Source organism: Drosophila virilis, chromosome 2 (assembly GCF_030788295.1).
Source record: "Drosophila virilis strain 15010-1051.87 chromosome 2, Dvir_AGI_RSII-ME, whole genome shotgun sequence".
Lineage (NCBI taxonomy): Eukaryota > Metazoa > Arthropoda > Insecta > Diptera > Drosophilidae > Drosophila > Drosophila virilis.
Genome location: NC_091544.1, coordinates 10,434,646 through 10,453,464, shown reverse-complemented (window position 1 = coordinate 10,453,464; position 18,819 = coordinate 10,434,646). Strand labels below are relative to the sequence as shown.

At 42.9% G+C, this 18,819-nt stretch overlaps 3 protein-coding genes across 12 annotated transcripts; 2 read left to right on the top strand and 1 right to left on the bottom strand.

The window, feature by feature from the left end:
* Window positions 1–561: 561 nt before the first annotated feature.
* Window positions 562–7,393, bottom strand: ssh (Protein phosphatase Slingshot). 6 transcript variants are annotated; one of them, XM_070207194.1, is made up of 8 exons: window positions 6,920–7,393; window positions 5,202–5,444; window positions 4,699–5,138; window positions 4,580–4,645; window positions 4,316–4,510; window positions 3,918–4,187; window positions 1,988–3,836; window positions 562–745 (listed from the first exon to the last, which is right to left on the bottom strand). In XM_070207194.1, the coding sequence occupies exons 1-8, from the start codon at window positions 6,974–6,976 to the stop codon at window positions 626–628; spliced, it is 3,240 nt and encodes a 1,079-aa protein (XP_070063295.1). In that variant the 5' UTR covers window positions 6,977–7,393; the 3' UTR covers window positions 562–625. The 6 variants fall into 6 exon arrangements, with proteins under 6 accessions (XP_070063295.1, XP_015026974.1, XP_015026972.1 ...); XM_015171488.3 differs by having other exon boundaries at window positions 571–745; window positions 1,533–3,836; window positions 6,920–7,392; XM_015171486.3 differs by lacking the exon at window positions 6,920–7,393 and adding an exon at window positions 5,538–5,621 and having other exon boundaries at window positions 571–745; window positions 1,533–3,836.
* Window positions 7,394–7,494: 101 nt separating this feature from the next.
* Window positions 7,495–9,739, top strand: Nmnat (nicotinamide mononucleotide adenylyltransferase). Of its 5 annotated transcripts, none has more exons than XR_011416151.1 (6): window positions 7,495–7,723; window positions 7,795–8,192; window positions 8,248–8,349; window positions 8,407–8,558; window positions 8,649–8,963; window positions 9,119–9,250. XR_011416151.1 is itself a non-coding variant. In XM_002054208.4 (6 exons), exons 1-6 carry the CDS (start codon window positions 7,621–7,623, stop codon window positions 9,622–9,624), a joined length of 1,080 nt encoding a protein of 359 aa, XP_002054244.1. In that variant the 5' UTR covers window positions 7,500–7,620; the 3' UTR covers window positions 9,625–9,739. The 5 variants fall into 5 exon arrangements, 3 of the variants coding, with proteins under 3 accessions (XP_070063296.1, XP_015027621.1, XP_002054244.1); XR_001450079.3 differs by having other exon boundaries at window positions 7,499–7,723; window positions 8,776–8,963; XM_002054208.4 differs by lacking the exon at window positions 8,649–8,963 and adding an exon at window positions 9,577–9,739 and having other exon boundaries at window positions 7,500–7,723; window positions 9,239–9,515.
* Window positions 9,740–10,002: 263 nt separating this feature from the next.
* mah (mahogany) lies at window positions 10,003–12,384 on the top strand. The gene is made up of 5 exons (XM_002054209.3): window positions 10,003–10,673; window positions 11,074–11,183; window positions 11,244–11,384; window positions 11,441–11,647; window positions 11,703–12,384. Exons 1-5 carry the CDS (start codon window positions 10,027–10,029, stop codon window positions 12,176–12,178), a joined length of 1,581 nt encoding a protein of 526 aa, XP_002054245.1. The 5' UTR covers window positions 10,003–10,026; the 3' UTR covers window positions 12,179–12,384.
* The last annotated feature ends 6,435 nt before the right edge of the window (window positions 12,385–18,819 follow it).

Below are 18,819 nucleotides of genomic sequence, written 5' to 3'. Positions count from 1 at the left end.
GAATTTGGCAACTGCAAATATACTTCTTTTTTAACTAAATGCATGTTATTAGTTCAGTTAATTAAAATGCTTACTTAATAAATTAATTTTTTTATTGACAATATGTTTACTATGCAAGCAGTATGCTCAAGCTCATTATAGCATTGAGTTTTTAGTTTCTTTTTTTAATTTTTTAAATACTATAAACAGCTAGTGCTGCCAACTGTTCTTAAGAAAATACTGCACACATACTCCAAAACTTTCGCCAGAACCGCGACAATTTAAATATGTTCTTTGTACATGCAAAAAATATTAAATCTACGTGTAATTTTGTTAACGATAATTGAAAACAGCCAACAGTTGTGCAATTTATTTTCAAACTCAGTGAGCGATGACGCTAAGTATACCTGAGTAATCTGATACATTTTAAAATTACGACTCAATATGGGCCGTGGGCCTGTTGATTAATTGGAAGTTGGCTTTACGACTGCCCCTCGCAGCTGCATGTGGCTGACACACACACACACTCACACATACACGCACACACTCACAATGACTCATTTCTCTTGGTGGCAATAAAATAAATATATTTATTAATATTGGTATCGCGAATTTACTAACATATCAAGTTTTATAAATTAATTAATTAAATATGTTTCGTGGATAGCTCGTTAAAAGAACATAGGTGGGGTGACATCAAGGTTCGGTGGCTCACTTCTTGCACTCGGCCCAGGAGTAGCGAAACGTGGCTATCATGCGGTAAAGGCTGCAAATACAAACTTGGTCGTAAAAGCTGATGGCAAAGTTCATTGGACGGCACACATAATAAATACATACATACACACACACACACACATATAGACAGACAAATATAATGCGACTGAGTCAGTTAACGGGCAAAGGCACAGGCACAGGTGGAGTCAGAAGCGAACGAATGAACAAACACAAGTCACCACATGAAATACATATGTGTATACACATACATACATATATATACAATAAATCATTTATTCGTAGGCAGTTCTTGCATAATATAAAATAAATATATGTATATAGTTACAAGTAATTTAAAAATACAAAATACAGTTTCATTTTCATAGTTTGTTTTTGTTTTCTTTTTTCGTCCCTGACGGCACTTTTCACAAAACATTCAGATATTGGATGTTGAAATGGATGTGGGTTCTGTGGATAGGATCACTAAAACAAACGCTTCACAAATAAACAATTTAATGATGGATCGTACAGAGCTTTGAATAAAGACAGACAGTGAGTGAGAGAATGGGGTGGGGAGGCGCGTCGGCGAGAGAGACACAAATGTAACGCAACGTGAACAGTGAATAAAAGCAAAAATACATATAATTAATACAAATAATAGGCAAGTGTCGAGCTGAAAAGCAAAAATAATAATAGCTTTAGGACTGCTTAGTTACTATTTTTATGAGTTCTGTGTCAATATGGGTGTCTGTATGTGTGTGTGTGTCTGTGTGTCCGCGAGAGAGAGTAATAGAGAGAGAAAGAGAAATTGTGTGTAGTAAGAAAGAGCATTCCTTTACATGGTATTGTATGCAGCGGTGTTGAAGCTTTGCTTTGGTAAACTTAGCCTAGTGAGTGGATGGGTCTTTCCATGCTGCGCTAGACGGCGATGTTGCACTTGTTGTTGCTGCTGCTCAGATTGTTGCAGATGAGCCATGGTGTTGTGTTGATGTTGTTGCAGCTGGTTTAGATTAGTGGCATTGTGTCGGGCAGGTGCGGGCGGTGGTCGGTTCTCGCTGTAATCGTGTGCTCTGTTTGACAGCGATCGATCGTAGTAGGAGCGAGGGCGTTGCCTCAAACTAGGGACGCTTATGGTACCGCTGATGGTTGCGGTGGTGGTATTGGTGGTTATATTGTTGGTGGGTGGCGGCAGTGTTGTGGTTATTGGCGTTGCCGCAGCAGGATTGTTACTATAGGAAGTGTTTTGATATTTATGCACTAGACCTTTTACATTACGATCACAAGTTTCGCTTACGCTGGAGTCGGACGAGTTGGCTGATGTGCTGGACGAGGACTTGGTCGTCGTTGCATTTCCAGCCACATTGTCCACCAACACATGATCCGCATGCTGAGCAACCGGTGAGGATGGCAGTGATTGATGTGTCGCTTTCTTGATTGGAACAGTTGCATTAACATTCGCGCCGGCAGCTGTGCTGCCAATGCCCGGCACACCCACCACTACAGCTTTGGCTTCAAAGTTTTGCTTGAGTATTTGCACATTGCCCGAAATCCGCTGATCTTCGGCCACAGCAAGGCTTTGAGTGCGCATTACCACTACCAAATCGGCTGCTGTGTTCTTGTTCTCGATATCGCTTGTATGCATGAGCTCCTCGCTGTTGCAGCGCAATGGCTGGCGCTGACGCGTAGTGCTCGCCGAGGAAGCGCTGCGAAACAGATTGGCACATTTCTTTTCACCTGCCACCGCCACGGCTGCCGCCGCGTCTAGATCATCCAGCTCGTTCTCCTGGCAGCGTTTTTTCAGTGTCGTGTTCTCCTCCAATTTCTGTTTGGTGCGCTTTACTGTGCCCAGCTGCGATTCGCTGGCATTGCAGTTGCTCGTGGTGGTGCTGCTGCTACTGCGCTTCAGATCCTGAATTTCACCTTCGAAAATGGCTGTGGTGTTGCGATTGCTGTCGTAGTAGCTGCAGGAACTTGTCCGCAGCGGCAAACTGCTGCGATTGTCGCCCGATCCCCAACTGGCATGGCGTGAGGGCTGTCGCGGACCGCGCGTTCGAAGTACGGCACTGGGTGTTACATTTGACTGCTGGGGCACTGCGTCCAGAATTATTCCACCGCTGGGTCCAAAGGATTCCGTCCAGGATTGCGTTTTGCGCCGTTGACGCTTCTCGCGCTCATCCGCCTGCCCCACAGTAGAGGTAAATACTTCCGAAGTACTGGAATCGCGACGTGAAAATGATGTTTGCGTAATCAGCTTGGACAATGAGGTCCACACAGGTCCTTGTGTTTGCGCTGGCTGCGTCTGTGCTGGGGCCTGCGACAGCAGACTGGGACGCGGTGGCTCCTGATGAGCCTCGAGATCATGGACACGCGTACGCACTGACAAGGGCGTGTTCTTCTGTATGTGCAGCACCTGATTCTGGGTGACGCTATAGTTTTCGCCATTACTGCCTGGAAAGCGCATGTTTTTCGGCTCCTCCGCCACGCTTCGTTCTGGCGTTAGATTCTCCATAGATTGGCTTTGCTGTTTGATCACTTCCACGGCACATTGTGTCTTGGGCGATGTGCTGCTCGAGCGACGCATCATGCGACGCTGTTTTTGTGCGCTGCTGCGACGATACTGACCACGCTCGCTGCTGTCCTGTTGCTCAGCGGCCGACTCACCAGTTGATTTTGATTTGGCCTGATTGAGCGCCTGTATCAGTGGCGTTGGCTCACTGCCCGGCAGAAGGCGTGCATCCTTTGTGCTTTTCAGATTGGTCTCACTCTTGCTCCGCTGCAGCTTCTCCTTATTCTTCATTGCATCCAGCATTCCGCTGTACGTTTCCAGCTGATTGAGAAAATTCTTGTTCGGCTTAATGCAGTTTCGACGCTTCTTAACATGCTCCAGGGCGCGCTGGAACTCCCATTTGTATGCCTTCATTGCATAAGCAATGACCACTGAAGCAGATCGACTTACACCCATTTTACAGTGCACCAGCACCTTGGAACCTTCGGACTTGGCGCGAGTTATATAGCGAAATGTGTCATCCCAGTACTTAAGTAGATTCGTTTTCTCATCGTCATAGACGCGCACATTGAAGTACTCAAAGGTGCCCGGAAAGAAGTTATCAATCTCGCGGGTCACGTTCAGAATGTGTCGAACACTGTGTGGAAAATAAATATATGTATAAATATATATTTGCTGGCTTCAGAATTAACAAACCTGGTTTACGTTTTGTACTTACCCATTCTTTTGTAACTCCTCCAAATTGCTGGCATTCCATTCCGAACCCAAATAGACGTGATCAAAAATTTCAGTGGGCGCATCCATTTGCCCCAAAATACGCAGCATTTCAGCATCGATAAATGACTTGTACTCGCCCAGATCCATATCTAATAAATCTTCTAGACGGCCACGTATATACTTGGAGGTAACTTCATCCAAATCCACCGACATCATAATTGCTTTGAGCTTCATTTTAATGACACTTTCAGTTTCCTCCTTGGCGGTTGGCCTGCAAACAACAGAGGCACAGATTTAAAACATAATCTATGATCATGTTCTGTACAAACAAATTTTTTAACGATTCGCAAAGCAGTTAAATCTGCTGGCAACTGGCACAAGTTTAGTTTAGTTTCCTACTTGTTTCTTATGGCATCTGGTGAGGGCGGGCGCCGACTCTCGAGGGCATCCATGGCATTCCATTCGTTTAAACACGACTGATCCGACTCTATGCGACTTTCGTAGATGGATAGCCAATCGTGCGATGGTCCGCTTGGATAGAAATTGTTTTCACGAGCCTTTCGAGACACTTTGTGCAGCGTTTGCAGCGCTGACCTATAATTATAAGACCAAAGAATGAATGAAATAGTTGTGCCCTTAGAGTTCTTTGAGAAAATGGCTTACCACATAGCTTGCACCGATACGGGCTTAAATATGTGGGTCTTCTCGTAGACGGCGACACTGAAACCACTGCAAAAATTGTATAAGAATAATGGAATTTGGACAGTTAATTCGATACCCACCCGTCGCCGTCCAGGTGAATTGTGGTATCCGCGAGTATGGGCACGACTAGGCCAATGGTCGTCCGCTCGTTGCAATCAATGCCCAGCAGGCATGATTCCTCCATGCCCGAGGTATTCTTGTTGCTGTCGCCGGCGCCAGCAATAGTCGTATCCCGACCATCGGCATCACATTTTAGGCTTTGACGATTGGCGTTAATCGCTAGATGCTTCGCCGTTTCTTCTTGAGCGAGTTGCTGTGTCTTGTGGCTATCCACGGATAACTGGCGTTGCGCAACAGGTGTGCCGGGCGGAGCTGGCGTTGCGCTAGCCGTCGACTTAACAGAATTATGACGCATGATTTTAGTGCGTCGCTCACTACTGGCCGCCGTGCGGCAACAGCTGCGCGACGCAATCACAAGGTAGCGTGTTCGATTCGAACGCTGCGACTCCAGTTTGACAGCCTGTAAAGATAAGAGCTGTATGAGCAATTGATAGTCCAATAAATAGATATTCATTGTACTCACCATTTTCAAGGTGTCCTCACGTTGCAGTAAATAGAACATGGACTGTAAATGCAGCTGTATGTCCGAGTTATTGCTTTGCGTACTATTGGTGGATCGCGTCGAATCAGTGCTAAGGCGACGCTCCGCGTGTTGCGGTATGTCCTTGAGTGCCAACACCAGAGCGGTGCCTTTGCCAGCAAAATAGCATTCACTCCTTTCGCTTTTATTGTTACTGTTGCCCTCATCGTCATCAGCCTCGCCATCCTGTAAATACATTCCATATGTTGTTTATTTCCTTATTCAATTTCTTTCACTTCTTCCGCGAATTGCGATTGCAGCTAAGTGACTCAGACTCACCCAACGGTGTATACAAAATATAATATCTGATTCTGACATTTTTGGAGTTAAGTGAAATTCGTAACCAAACAAACTTTTGATGATGAATTGCTTTGCAGTGAGAGAGAGAGAAAGAGAGAAGCGGAGAGCAGGCGAGCGTAGCCACCTACATGGTGGGTAGAGCTTATGTTTACAATATTGTCTAATGAATAAAAATTCCAAGGGCAGGCCGCAGCCAAGGTCTTGAGAACTATTTTTGGGGGGGCGAGGACGTTGCCGTCGCTGCGCTAACGGAACCAGCAAGAAAAATCGCAGAGCTAAGTTGACAAAACTACAAATAAGGTAATGCAAAATTTTCAATTTATTGAAAATGGAAGAGAGCGCGCGCGAGACATGGTGAGGCAGCTGCGACGTCGCGACGTCTGCTCTGATTTGCTTGAGTTACAACAATAAATAACAAGAAAAGGAAAGAGCACTCTAGTCGACGGTTCCCAATTAACAGATACCCTGTAATCTAATTCGAGCTGCCTTAATATACATTCGATTATATGACAAAAGCCCACCTTTATACTTTTTATACGAATACGAGAGGAGTTGTTAATTATTAAAAACATCCCATAAGAAGTCTGATATACATGAATATTATATAAATATTCAGCTCTTCAAAGTTCCTGCACTATCTACTTCTCAAAGTGTCTGAAGCAAACCGACGGGCATGGGGGCAAGTAAATGCTTCCTTCTGCCTGCTACATATATTTGTACAAAACTATTATACCCTTTTTTTCATCCATTTTCAATAGGTATTGGACATAAAAACAACAACAAGAACTACCACATCAAACAACAAACAGATGCGCGAATCGTGGCGCGACTGATGATGACGCTGACAAAACGCCCACAACACGACAAACAGCCAGAGAGCGGCGCGTAGAGCGAGACTGGAGCGCTTTTGATGATATTCGCATTTAAATAAATTGGCCATATGGGCGCAAAGCACACGTATACACAACAAAAGGATCACTGACTAACACGGAACACGCACAGGAAGTGGTTATAGGCGGTGGCCAAGGCACGCGCACACACACTCACACACACACACATACACCTTCCAACTCAAATGAGCTACATTAGCAACGCGTAACCAAAACAAAGCAAAATCATAGAGAGAGGGAGAGAGAGCGCGTGCGAGCGTGTGAGTGTTTGATTACAGCACAAACACATACACATACACACACACACAAACAAATAAACAAATGCGTAGCTGGTTGCAGCTGTAAAATTGCACCTTACATAGAAATGGGGCAACTCACATATTTTGCAGGCCGCCCGTTGCGCCCACTTCCTACTTCACATTTACTGCACATACATACATATATATTTATATATAAATTCAAACAACTCACCGAATTCGAGCAAGAGCCCGCCACACTTGGCGAACGTTGCACTGTCACTAGCGCCATTGTGTTCTGTTGCTGTTGGGTGCTTCTTCTGCTGCTACTCCGTATCCAAGGCCTTCGTTATGGCCTATGCTGGCCGCGTGCTTTTTCCAATCCTTTGCTGAGGTTCGTTGGGCTTATGTGCGTGTGTGTCTGTGTGTATGTTGAGTCAAGTGTTGGGGCGAAAATTCACAAATGCATTTTTATTTTGTCGACGTCGTTTCCTCTCCGTTGTTTTTGCACTCGGCACTTCGTCTTGTCTAACTTAAAAGGCTAAGATTATGGCGGCACGTTGCACCGAACTGCAAAAACAGCACACGCCCGTTTAAACGATTAACAGCGCACAACGTATACGAATAAATATGATAAATGTTTTTACAAAAAAGTTTTCGTCAAAGAGCCAGAGCCAAAGGCAGTTTAGCACGACGACGCCATATTTAATTTTATAGTCGATAACAGGTACTACGAGTTCTGAAACTAATCGAATAAGTACAAACTTGCTCATATTTGCACAGGTTGGCAGCTCACGATAACAAAAATATATCGACTGTGGCGGCGAATTAGTGAGGTTGTGGTGCGACGTGAACAGATGGCGAAATTACTTAAGACGAGGAAGTTATTGACTTACTAATATACGTTTTGGTGGCTTCTGCCCATTATTTAGGCAAATGTCCGGCTTCATTGAGGAAAAAACCTGCATGTTACCACGCATAGCGCTCATAGCGTGTGGATGCTTTAGCCCTCCAACGCCTATGCATTTGCGCTTGTTCGGTAAGTAATTTGTTTACGACGGCCCGGTGATAATCAATATTGACATTGACATTGAATCTCATGTTAAACAGAGATAGCACGAGATTACTTTGAACTTCGTGGTACACACAAGGTTGTGGGTGGCATTATATCACCCACACATGATTCCTATGGCAAGAAGGGACTGGCGCCTTCGATAGATCGCTGCGCGATGATAAAGCTTGCGGTTCAGACCTCCACCTGGATACGTTTATCAGACTGGGAGGTACACCAGCCGCAATGGATGCGCACACAATCCGTGCTGCAGCATCACCAGAACTACCTAAATAACTATATCAACTCGCCGGGGGATGAGGAGCAAAATGGTCTACTACCTGGTTGGTTGCCACTTGGTCTTCGGGAACGTCGTGATCCCATAAGTCTAAAGCTGTTATGTGGCGCCGATTTACTAGAATCGTTTGCAGTGCCCGGCTTGTGGGCCAATGAGGATGTAAGACACTTGTTACATAGCTGAGAAATAATAAATGATTCCAAGTTTCTCCTAGATTGAAGAAATAGTGGCGAACCATGGACTAGTTGTCATATCCCGCTGTGGCTCAAATCCTGAAAAATTTATATTTGAATCGGATATTCTAACCAAATATCAGGTGAGTATGCAAAATGCTAAACGGAATGCTTATATTAATACGCATTGAAATTTGTAGCGCAACATAACGCTTATTACAAACTGGGTGCCCAACGAAGTCAGCTCTTCTCTGGTGCGTCGTCTCCTAAATCGCGGTGAATCGGTCAAGTATCTTCTAGATGACCTGGTGCTCAGTTATATAAACCGTCAGGGGTTGTACAATGTGAAATCGTAAGTGCCAACGTTTGTTTAACCCCACTATTCATTCATTTTTGGCACCACGCTTAAAACTTGATACGTACACTGATTGGACTTAGTTAGCGCCACTTGCTGCATCCTGACACTGCCATCGACAGTCAGCCACACTCTGCCCGAACATAGCGACCATGCAATTGCACCAAAACCAACTATTTGTAACTCTCTCTTTTGCAATGATTTCATACTGAAGGCAGGATACTCCGCCTGAGGGCAAAGCATGACGCTGTCTGCACTGCACCTTGCACCATTTAGAAATAGCACCAACAGATCGACAAACGCAGGAGCACCACCAACATCAACACCACCATCAGCAAAAATATTACCACTATCAGCAATCAACTCAAGATCTACTCGTGCAGTGGCGCCTGTTCATGGAGTGTGAGTGTGCAAAAGCAGAGAATTCATAATAGAAATTTTTAAATTTATAGTTTGCCTATTTTCTTGCTCTTGCATGTAAATATACACTCTTTTTGTAAATACATAACAACACGTATGTACACTTCTAATACGCCTGATGTTATATGGTGTTCCAGTGTACGTATCAGCTTAGGTTGCACCCAATTTCTTTTAAAGAATAACCCATTCATATAACACACTATAACTTGTTGTTGTTGTTGTTGTATTGACACGCATACATTTATGATGGATTGTAGTAAGTATATAACGGATGCAGTGCGTCCAAATCATTTGAATTTCAATCGCGTTTACATGGATAATAACAAGAATTCAGTGAAATTGGACAATGATCAATCGGAACAGCTAATGGATGAGTCGGACAGTCCGCTTAGGCAGCAGACAACGCGCGTCTTTTGCTGTGGCGAAACGCCACGGGCCAACACCAAGCTGCTCCTGAATCGCTCAGGACCGGGTCAGGCGGTGCAGGTCATAACAGTACAGGCCAAGGACAACGGCAGCAACGACGCTTTGGAGGTAAGTACAAGATGTTACATTTATAGAGCTGAGCTAATGATATCAATCGAAACTCTTGCAGCAAACGCAGGCCAAGAAACAGAAGATTGCCCAAGTGCAGCAGGTCTAAAGTGCTCAAACGAGAAATTACGGAATAATACAGGCTGGATACTTACAAAGGACTATGTTTTTGGTGTTGTAGATATCATATTGTAAAAATAAATAAATGTTATTTACTGGTTAAATGTTGCTTAGCTCCTCGAGACTAGTAGGCGCATTTCTTTCTCCTCTTTGGGTCAGTCCATCAACTGGAAGGCATTGAACTTGCTACCTTCTATTGAAGTTCTTGCGCGTTCTTGTTACGTGCATTGACATTGCAGCGAGAGGGCTTCCCAGTTGCTGCACACCCTCGCCCAGTTGGCATATCATGTGACAAACTGTTGCAAGCTGCTTGCCATTGTTTGATTCTGGACTTGGAGGCGCTGTCAGTTGCGCGCTTTCAGTCGCCGCGTTTGGTTCGTAGCTTAAGTGAATGTTTTTCTTCCGGCGTTCTAATGTCAAGCCCCCGCCACGACCCTCGCGAGCACCGTCCTTTGCATTACCCAAGCGCCATTCGCCCGTGCTGCTGAAGCCCTCGCATCAACACGATCAGCTACCATTTTTGAGACGCTCTCGGTTCAGCGCCTTGCCGCACTTTCGCGCCTACGAGGATGAGCCGGAGAGCCTTTCCTTGTTTATTGCCATTCTCTATGTGGTGGACCTGTTTGGTATCTTTCCGTTTTTGACGCTGCCCGCACTGCTGGTTCGCCTGGGTTACTTTGGCTTGCTCCTAGTTTTATCCATCATCTTTCTGCAAATGTACACATCCTTTCTGCTGTCGCAATGCTGGACTATGGCCGAGTATTTGGATCCCTCGATACTACAGAAACGCAACTACCCTTATGCTGCACTCGCAGAGCTGGCCTATGGACCCTATATGAGCCTGTTGGTATCGGTGCTGCTGGACCTGAGCATCTTTGCCATGGCTGTGCCCAGCATTGTCATGGCTGCCGAGAATCTGGAGGCTGTTGTGCTCCGCATGAGCGCTGGCCAATACAGTTTCTCCTACTGCTATTGGGCCATTGTTGTGGGTCTCGTTATCTGTCCACTCATGTGGCTTGGCAGTCCCAAGCACATGCGGTAATACGATCTTTTTTGACAGGCAATGGCATTTCATGTCCTTACAGACACTAAAAATATAATGCCTCGTAGCAGACATATCCGATTTCATTATGTACACTTATGCATATTTCTCCTTATCCAGAAAGAATATTATAATATATAGTTATAACTAAGTCAACTATGCTCTTCGTATCCATACACTAGCTAGGAAATCGAGGCCATGAACTCGTTGTTAAGAAGAAATTCTTATATGTATTGATGACATTTTAAGTGCACTCAAAAATAATGAGATTAGGAAATATTTAGTTAATTTCGTCTGAAAACACTTTTGTAAATTTTCCATATGTCTGCAAGGGTATTGAATCTTCGTGGATATTCTCACCAGTTTAATTCTTATCTTTGATTTCTCACCTATCAGCGGCCTGGCCATTATGGCCGCTTGTGTATTGATTATAATTGTGGGGCTGCTCTGGTATTGCCTGCTCGATGCGGCCGCGATTGGAGCGCCGTTTCAAGGAATCTCGATGGGTGCGCAAGCTCCCACTAAATAATATAAATGTATGTGTATATATTTTTTTGGTTTTACAGAGCTACCTGGTTTTCTGACCATCCTGAGCAGCTACAGCATTCTGGCCTTCCAGTTCGACATACATCCCATGCTGCTCACGCTGCAAATCGATATGAAACGCAAATCGCAAGTGTCCTGGGCGGCGCTTGTTGGCATTGCCAGTAAGTGGAGACTTGTTAATGCGGCTGCCGCAGCACGTTGATCTCCATCTGTTTAGTCACTTGCAGCGTGGCCATTGTTGGTGCCATCATAGCCGCCTACAAGTTCGGTGCCCTGATTGCCAGCAATCTGCTGCAGTCGCTTCCCACCAGTGTGCCCTTCTATGTGATGCTGATACTGATGTCGCTGCAGCTGTGCTTTTCGGTGACTGTGGCCGGCTCTGCCATGTTTCTGCAGATCGAGAACTTCTTCAAGTTGCCCGAGTGTGAGTCACGGAATGATATTCAGTCTTGGACAGCCTCTTATGCTCTTTCATTTAGCTCTTTCCTGCAAACGCATTCTCATACGTTCCGGTGTGCTGGCCCTGGAGGTGCTGGTGGCCGAGTTTGTGCCCAGCTTTGATACGCTCATGGATGTGGTTGGTGGCACCATCACCGGTCCCTTGGTGTTTATTCTGCCGCCCTTGCTGTACCGTCGCATACGGCGCATGGAGCGCGTGCATCAGCGGATTGCTGCCGAGGCCAGCTATGGCAGCCTGCCGCTAGATCTCAACTACGATCCCATTGAGCTGGAAATGGAGCCGCTTTTGGTGGTGGCCAAGCCGCATACAACGCAAGGCTGTTGGCTGCGCCTGGTGCGTCTGTTGCATCGCTTGGAATGCGACATATCCTGCACCATGGGCGTGTTGATCTTTGGTTTATTGGCCACATTTCTCTCCACCTATCTGAATTTGTTTACGCTTGCGGATCTGTTCAAGAACAATTCACCCTGCCTGAGCAATCTAACGGCGCATTAGTGGAAGTTTTCTTGTAGTTTTAATGCCATGCATGGATTCACCCTGAGCTTAAAGTTAAGATTTAGACATCTCTATTAATATAAACTATCATCAACCATCTTGTCATTGTTGATGCGTTGAAAATATTGTGTTTTATTTCCGTCCTTCGACAAGTTCAAAAACCTCAAATGCCAAATTTGATGCAATATTTGTTTAATTATTATGTTTTATAATATAAACTACAAATTTAATAAATTTTTTATATTATATGAAAACACGCAAATATGTACTACCTGTGTGCTTGAGCTTACACCTGCTTGTGTGCGTGTGTGTGTGTGTGTGTGTGTGTGTGTGTGTGTGTGTGTGTGTGTGCGAGTGTGTTTAATTAGTTAAGCTTTATTAAAACATACGTTAAACACAACTATTTTTTGGGCAACTGCAGAACTGCGCATCATTTATCATTTTTTGGTCGCGTCGCAAATGTTTTGTTTGCCAAATTGTTGTTGAAAACTAAAAAAAGGAGTTAAAAACTAATGAGTGCTCTTGTCGATGGTATTCGACTAGAGAATACCCTCTACACTTAACAATGCACTAATGTCAGTTCGTTATACAATTTACAGAGCAAAAAGCAAAAAAGAAGGCATCTATCAATATTTTTTTTTTTTTGTAGCAGCAGTGAAATATTCATAAATGAAATAATTCAGATCGTTCTAAATTTAAAATTTGGTATTTTCGAAGAGCAAGTGATGGAAATCGATATTAATCGGGTTATGCTAAATTGGAAATAGTGCATAAGATAGGGTCCAACAAAAATTCAAATCGAAATTCTTCAGCTGCAGCTCTTTTTGGCCTCTTTTAACGAGATATACTTACTTTATGTTATCTGGAATATTTTTCTTCTTGCTTTCTGTTACATATATTGGCACAGCTTTATTATGCCCTACTTCAATAGCTACAGGGTATATAAAAAACAAATGAAATTCTGTACGCTTTGGCAGCAATTTGAGACCAGTTCAGTTCCAGCTACTACGACTATGCTGTGATGGAAAGTAAGCCCCATAGAAACAGTCGTAAGCTGATAAGGCCTTTCGCAGCTATCTTCGGGTTATGGTTCTGGCATGCCAGAATAGCTGAGCTCAGTGTTTAAATTTAAACACAGCTAAGATGTTGATGTGTGTAAAGATTCTTCTGCCAGTCCAGAACGACCGCCCCGCCGCCAGCCCGCCAGCCCGCGCACCTGCCTGCCTGACTAGTGTTGGCCAGCGCCTGTGCCTGGGTCTTATAATAAATTTAATTTATTCTTTGGCAGCTGTTTACCTCCATGCATAACGTTTTTTTTTATTTGCGTATTTGTATACAATTTCGTTGTTTTTTTCCTGGCATTCATTTCCGTCTTCAATAATACGTTTTTAACCATGTTAAAGATGACTCAAGCCTCTGTCTAGCTAAAAAATGCAAAAACCACAGCAACAGCAACAGCAACAGCAACAACAACAATATCAACAACAAATAGGCAAATCTTATAAGTAATATTTTTAATGTGATTATTTATGAAAATTAATACTCATTGTTCATTGATAGCAACGTTGTTGTCGCGTCATCAGCCGCAACAAATTTAATGTGCCAACTCTGCCCTTTCAGCATACACACACACACACACACACACACACAGATATTCACACCTGTTGTCGTGGCGCTTTTATTAGCTCGTTATTTTTATTCAGTTTTTGTTGTTGCCGCTGGATTTTATGGCTTAAGTACACACAAAAGCTCATGTAACTCCATTGCCGTTCCACGCACCATTTTTTAATTACGTCAAACTTTGGTTTTACATGCGAGTGTTTCCCTTCTGGGTTTATTTTATTTCTTCCATTTTTTGTGGCTGTACTTTTTTTTAATGTTTTTCTTGTTCATCTCGACTGAGTCGCAGGTTCCAATGCGTCAACCCAAACTGCAGAAGGTCTCGTTTAGCACGAACTTTGTGTTTACCAATGGATGCTGCCGATCGTCTCTTAGATGAGTCACGCTTGAGGCTAGTCCAGGCACTTGGAGCCGCAGCTGGAACGAGCGGAACTGCCGCCGGGTGGCAAGCTTTGTGGCAGCAAGTGCAACATAAATCGTGCTAATTGATTATATCGTAAAGCATTTGACAAGCATTTTTTTACGATTTACACAAAACATGCATAATTAATAGTTATTAACTTTTATTACTTATTGAAAAATGTTAACAAAAATTATTCAGAAAGCTTACCAATAACCTTGCCAAAGGTGTGTTGATTGCATATATTTTTGTGATGGCTGCAACTGAGGTAAACTTCTTTTATGGGCTCAAGTTGAATTCCAAACTTATACTGAAAAATTAATCCTTCAAAAAATATATGTATATAGTGCTTTAAACTTAAATTTCGACGGCATACATAAAACTAATGTGTGCAACTATATTGTGTTCTCTCGGACAATGGGTGCATGTTAGTATAGAAAATATGTTATATTTTCACAGAAGGTAAATGGGTTAAGATAGGACGCCAAAAATATAAAGATGAGCCATGACAAGGCCGGGCTATACATTCGTTCTCTTCAACCAACGGCATAATAAGTTTACTTTCTGGTGCGCTGCACCAGGCGACGTTGTTTATAATGCCCCTCTATGCGAATCTCATGAAATTAAATAACACACACTAAATAATAATAAGCTGTTGTTAAAAGTATTAAGTATGTTAACAAGTTGTGTTGGCAATATAATAAGCCTTAACTCTGCTCATACTCACATATTTATGGTGTTTGTTATATTTACCAAAATTGCTGTCAATGATTAAATTAAATATTCTTATAAGAAACTTTCTAAATGTGTTCCCTCAATATTATTATCTTGTCTCATAAGAATTGGAAACTTTCTTCGACATTATTCTATTGGTTCATATTAAAATAAACTGATTAACCATTTCGCTTGGACATAATCATAGCGTCAGCATGTCAAATATATTATTCCCAATTATATCCATAGTTGGTCAATTTCTTTACACGTTTCATTGGTTTTTAACGTGGCCATCAGATCGGCAAAGTTGTTGCCTGGAGGCACTCTTGTTGCTGTCAAAGTCTGATTACACGGTGGCAATTTTCAAGTACTCAACACAAAGGCTTAACCCAAAAATTAATGATATTTAAATTGCCAGTTCCTTTTGCCAATACCCCCAAAATGTGGTCGTGTGTGTGTGTATGTGTGTGTGTGTGTGGAACAAAAGGCATTCGGTCTTTGGTAAGCTTTAAGTGAAATTTCACTTTTCATTTCCTATTGACCCCAATTCATTGGCGCACTTCTTTCTAATTTCGCTGAGCACGGTTCTTCAGTTTGCTTTTCAAGTGTCCCGCAGTTCTTCAATAATTTTTGATTCTATTTTTTTAACTTTATTTTTTTTTTTGCTAATCGAACTTCGCATCCATCGATCTGTAATATCTTTCGAAATAGCATTTATGCGTTGTATTCGGCTGCTTTCTGCAGAAATTGAATACTCATTAGGCACATTCACACGTGCACGCTGCCCAAGATCCCTCTATGAAACTGGGTGCCCGGGCATCTATCGTGCGATGATGACTTTTTGATTTCGTTTGTGTTCACGCACAGAATCTGAGCACAAAGTACCTTAAAAGATTACCTAGTTTATTATTTTATATATATATATATATATATCTTTTATATTGGGCATTGCTGCTTATTATTGCAAAGGGGGCTTTGCATACAACTTCGTTGTCTCTCAGAGCCTGCAGCACTCTATTCATGGTCTGCCTTTGTTGAACTCTGTAGGGGTACTTCTATATAATTACAACCTGTCCTTGTGGCCCGGCTACTAACCTGGCCCATTTAGCAGTAGCCACATACGCAATTAGCATACACAACGCATTTCAACATACATAATAAATGAACTAATGTATTGGGGCGGTAGAAATATTATTTATAAATAAATCGATGACGTTAGAAATGATTAACTATCAGACAATACAAATTGTTTGCTAATAGTTAGACATAGTATGGCCAACGTAGATGAGCGTCTGAGAGATTCGCATCGCATTATTCACATCAATTACAATATTCGGTGAGCGCTCAAAACGTGAGCTTTAAAAGCAATAAAAACAATAAACAACAACAACAACAATGGAGAGGCTCAATAATAAGCAAATATATATAATTACAGACCCGTTCCGATAGCTAAATGCACAGTCAAGGACGTTGAAGGCCATTCAACGGCGCTTTGTGCTTTTTGGGGGTTGCGGTAGCCACTTTATACCCCCTTCTACCACGACCCTGGACCATGCCGTAGCATGCTAATCAAGACGCAGCAGCATTAAGCCAACAGATTGATGCTGGCCCATAAATTTGCCCCGGGCCAGCCAAAGGGGGCGGCAGCAGCAGCAGCCGCTGCAAGGCCGCAGCCAAACTGTAAATAGCCTGCAGCTCATTACCATTAGCCGTTGGATGCTGTTGACTGCATTGCACTGCCGCATCGTTCAGTTTATTGTCTAAAAATAAACATGCAGACCATCGACATGGCCCAAAGCCTAAGCCAGGGCTCGAGCCATGTCTTCCTGCTCTACGTACTTTTTTATACCCTTCCAGAGGCTATTTTCATGTACTCACAAGCTGTATTACGAATAGGAAACAGAGAGAGAGAAGCCTATAAAGTAAATGTATTCTTGATCATCTTTTTTATTATATGGGATAGAAACCATCCAATCGAAATCTTTCGGACTTCTATATTAAATGTTATATTTATTTCTATGTTCGGACATATTTCCAATACCTTATCCGACCTAATCGAACCCTATATTTTATGGCTATTATGGGCACAATGGGCCGAAATAGTATTAAAGATCTTCTAACACAAAGCGTATTTAATCTTCGGCGTGGCGAAGATCGACATTCTCGCTTGTTTTTTATTATTATTAATTAGCACGGCTCATTGGCGTGGCTTGGCCAGAAATCTGACAGGAATGTTGAGTACGTGCGGCTGTGCGGTGCGGTGGTTAAGGCTTCATAGCATATGGTATATATGCTATGGAGCATATATAGCATGGGGTGTTGGCGCTTTGGCGCCTCTCATCAAGGCGCCCAGACAACGTCGGGCTGCAGCAGATGCAGCAGCAGCAGCAGCAGCAGCAGCAGCGTTTGGACAAAGCCTTGTTGCAAATTAATTGGCAATGGCTTCTTACCAAAGACAGTCAATGTAACCGAGCAGAAAACTTTTAATGGCAACACTTAGGTGCTGCTATAAATAAAACTACCTTCGCATGGGTTACCCGGCTTCTAGTTTGTACCTCATTTTCATTGTCAATCCTTCTGTGTGTTCTAAAATCAAGAATTTTCCCCTGCTCATTAAAAGCCTTGAACGCTGGCATGAACCAACGTTGAATTTTTTTATTGATGCAATCAAAATGTGGGAATTAACAAAAAAAAGAAGGAATACACAACATATCTGATAAAAAAAAAACTCTTTCTAAATGCAGCCAGCGGCAATGGATCTTCTTGTAGCTCGTAACGCATATAATGCCCATCTAGGAATTGGCAAAAAGCCCAAATGGTATGCTCGGCCGTCTAGTGTGTTTATGTGGCCAGGACTCATAAAACTGTAAGCTCTTGACGGCTATTGGATGCTGTTTTTGCTTTTAATGATGTTGATGATGAAGAAGACAGGAAATGCCTATTCTTTAGCTTAAGTGCTCAAAGTCATCGCAGCGATGAGGTCGTAATAAGCTAAAAAATTGCTTCAAGTCGCTGCCAGAGATTTGATCAGCTAATATAGTTAACTGAAGGAAACCCTAGAAAATGGTTTTAAGTTTTAGAAATTCTGCTGGCATTAGTTAGCTATATGAGAATCGCATAGAAAGGTCGAGTGAGTATTAATTACACATACGCAAGAGCAAGTAAGAAAGAAAGCGAATGCTAGAGACAAAGAAAGCAACCGACTGATAGAAACGCGCCGTTCCTTGCGATTCTCAATTTAGTCATGCATAAAATATAAATAATGAGTACTATTAATATGATGAGGTGATAGATCTGTATATTAACCATGAACTCTCATACATCTTCTATCGAGATCTCTAGCTAGTGCAGGCGGACACATTGTTATATATATAGTTTTGACTGTTACATACATTTGCAAAACTTTATAATACCCTACCTATATTTAATGGGTATAAGCTATTAAGAAAAAGACTTGAAAAAGTGCGTCTAACTAGCCAAGAGATTCTATCGAAACCGTCCCAAGTTAGGCTTAACTGCTACGATAAATTATTGTCACTCGTTTCATCAATGATTTATATAAAACCCCCAAATATTGTGGGTACACAGCGGATACGAGTGCAAATACGAAGTGAACTTTTAAAAAAGCGAAAGAGTGGTAAAGAACGAAATAGAACACTTTGCCAGCTTAAATGCCAGCACTTTATATGGCTGGTTGAATAAAACTATAAACGCTCTTCTAGGGAGCTCTCCAAACGAAGCTTGCTTATTCATAACATTTATAGCTGGCCAGTGGCCGGTCGGTTTGTCGACTGGCGATCGCATGCTGATGATTAGATAAAAACACCGTCGTACGGTGACCGCGACGAACGCAACAGGCCCGAATCCAGAGACCTGGGCCAGACCCAGAGACGACCCAGCCATTTGT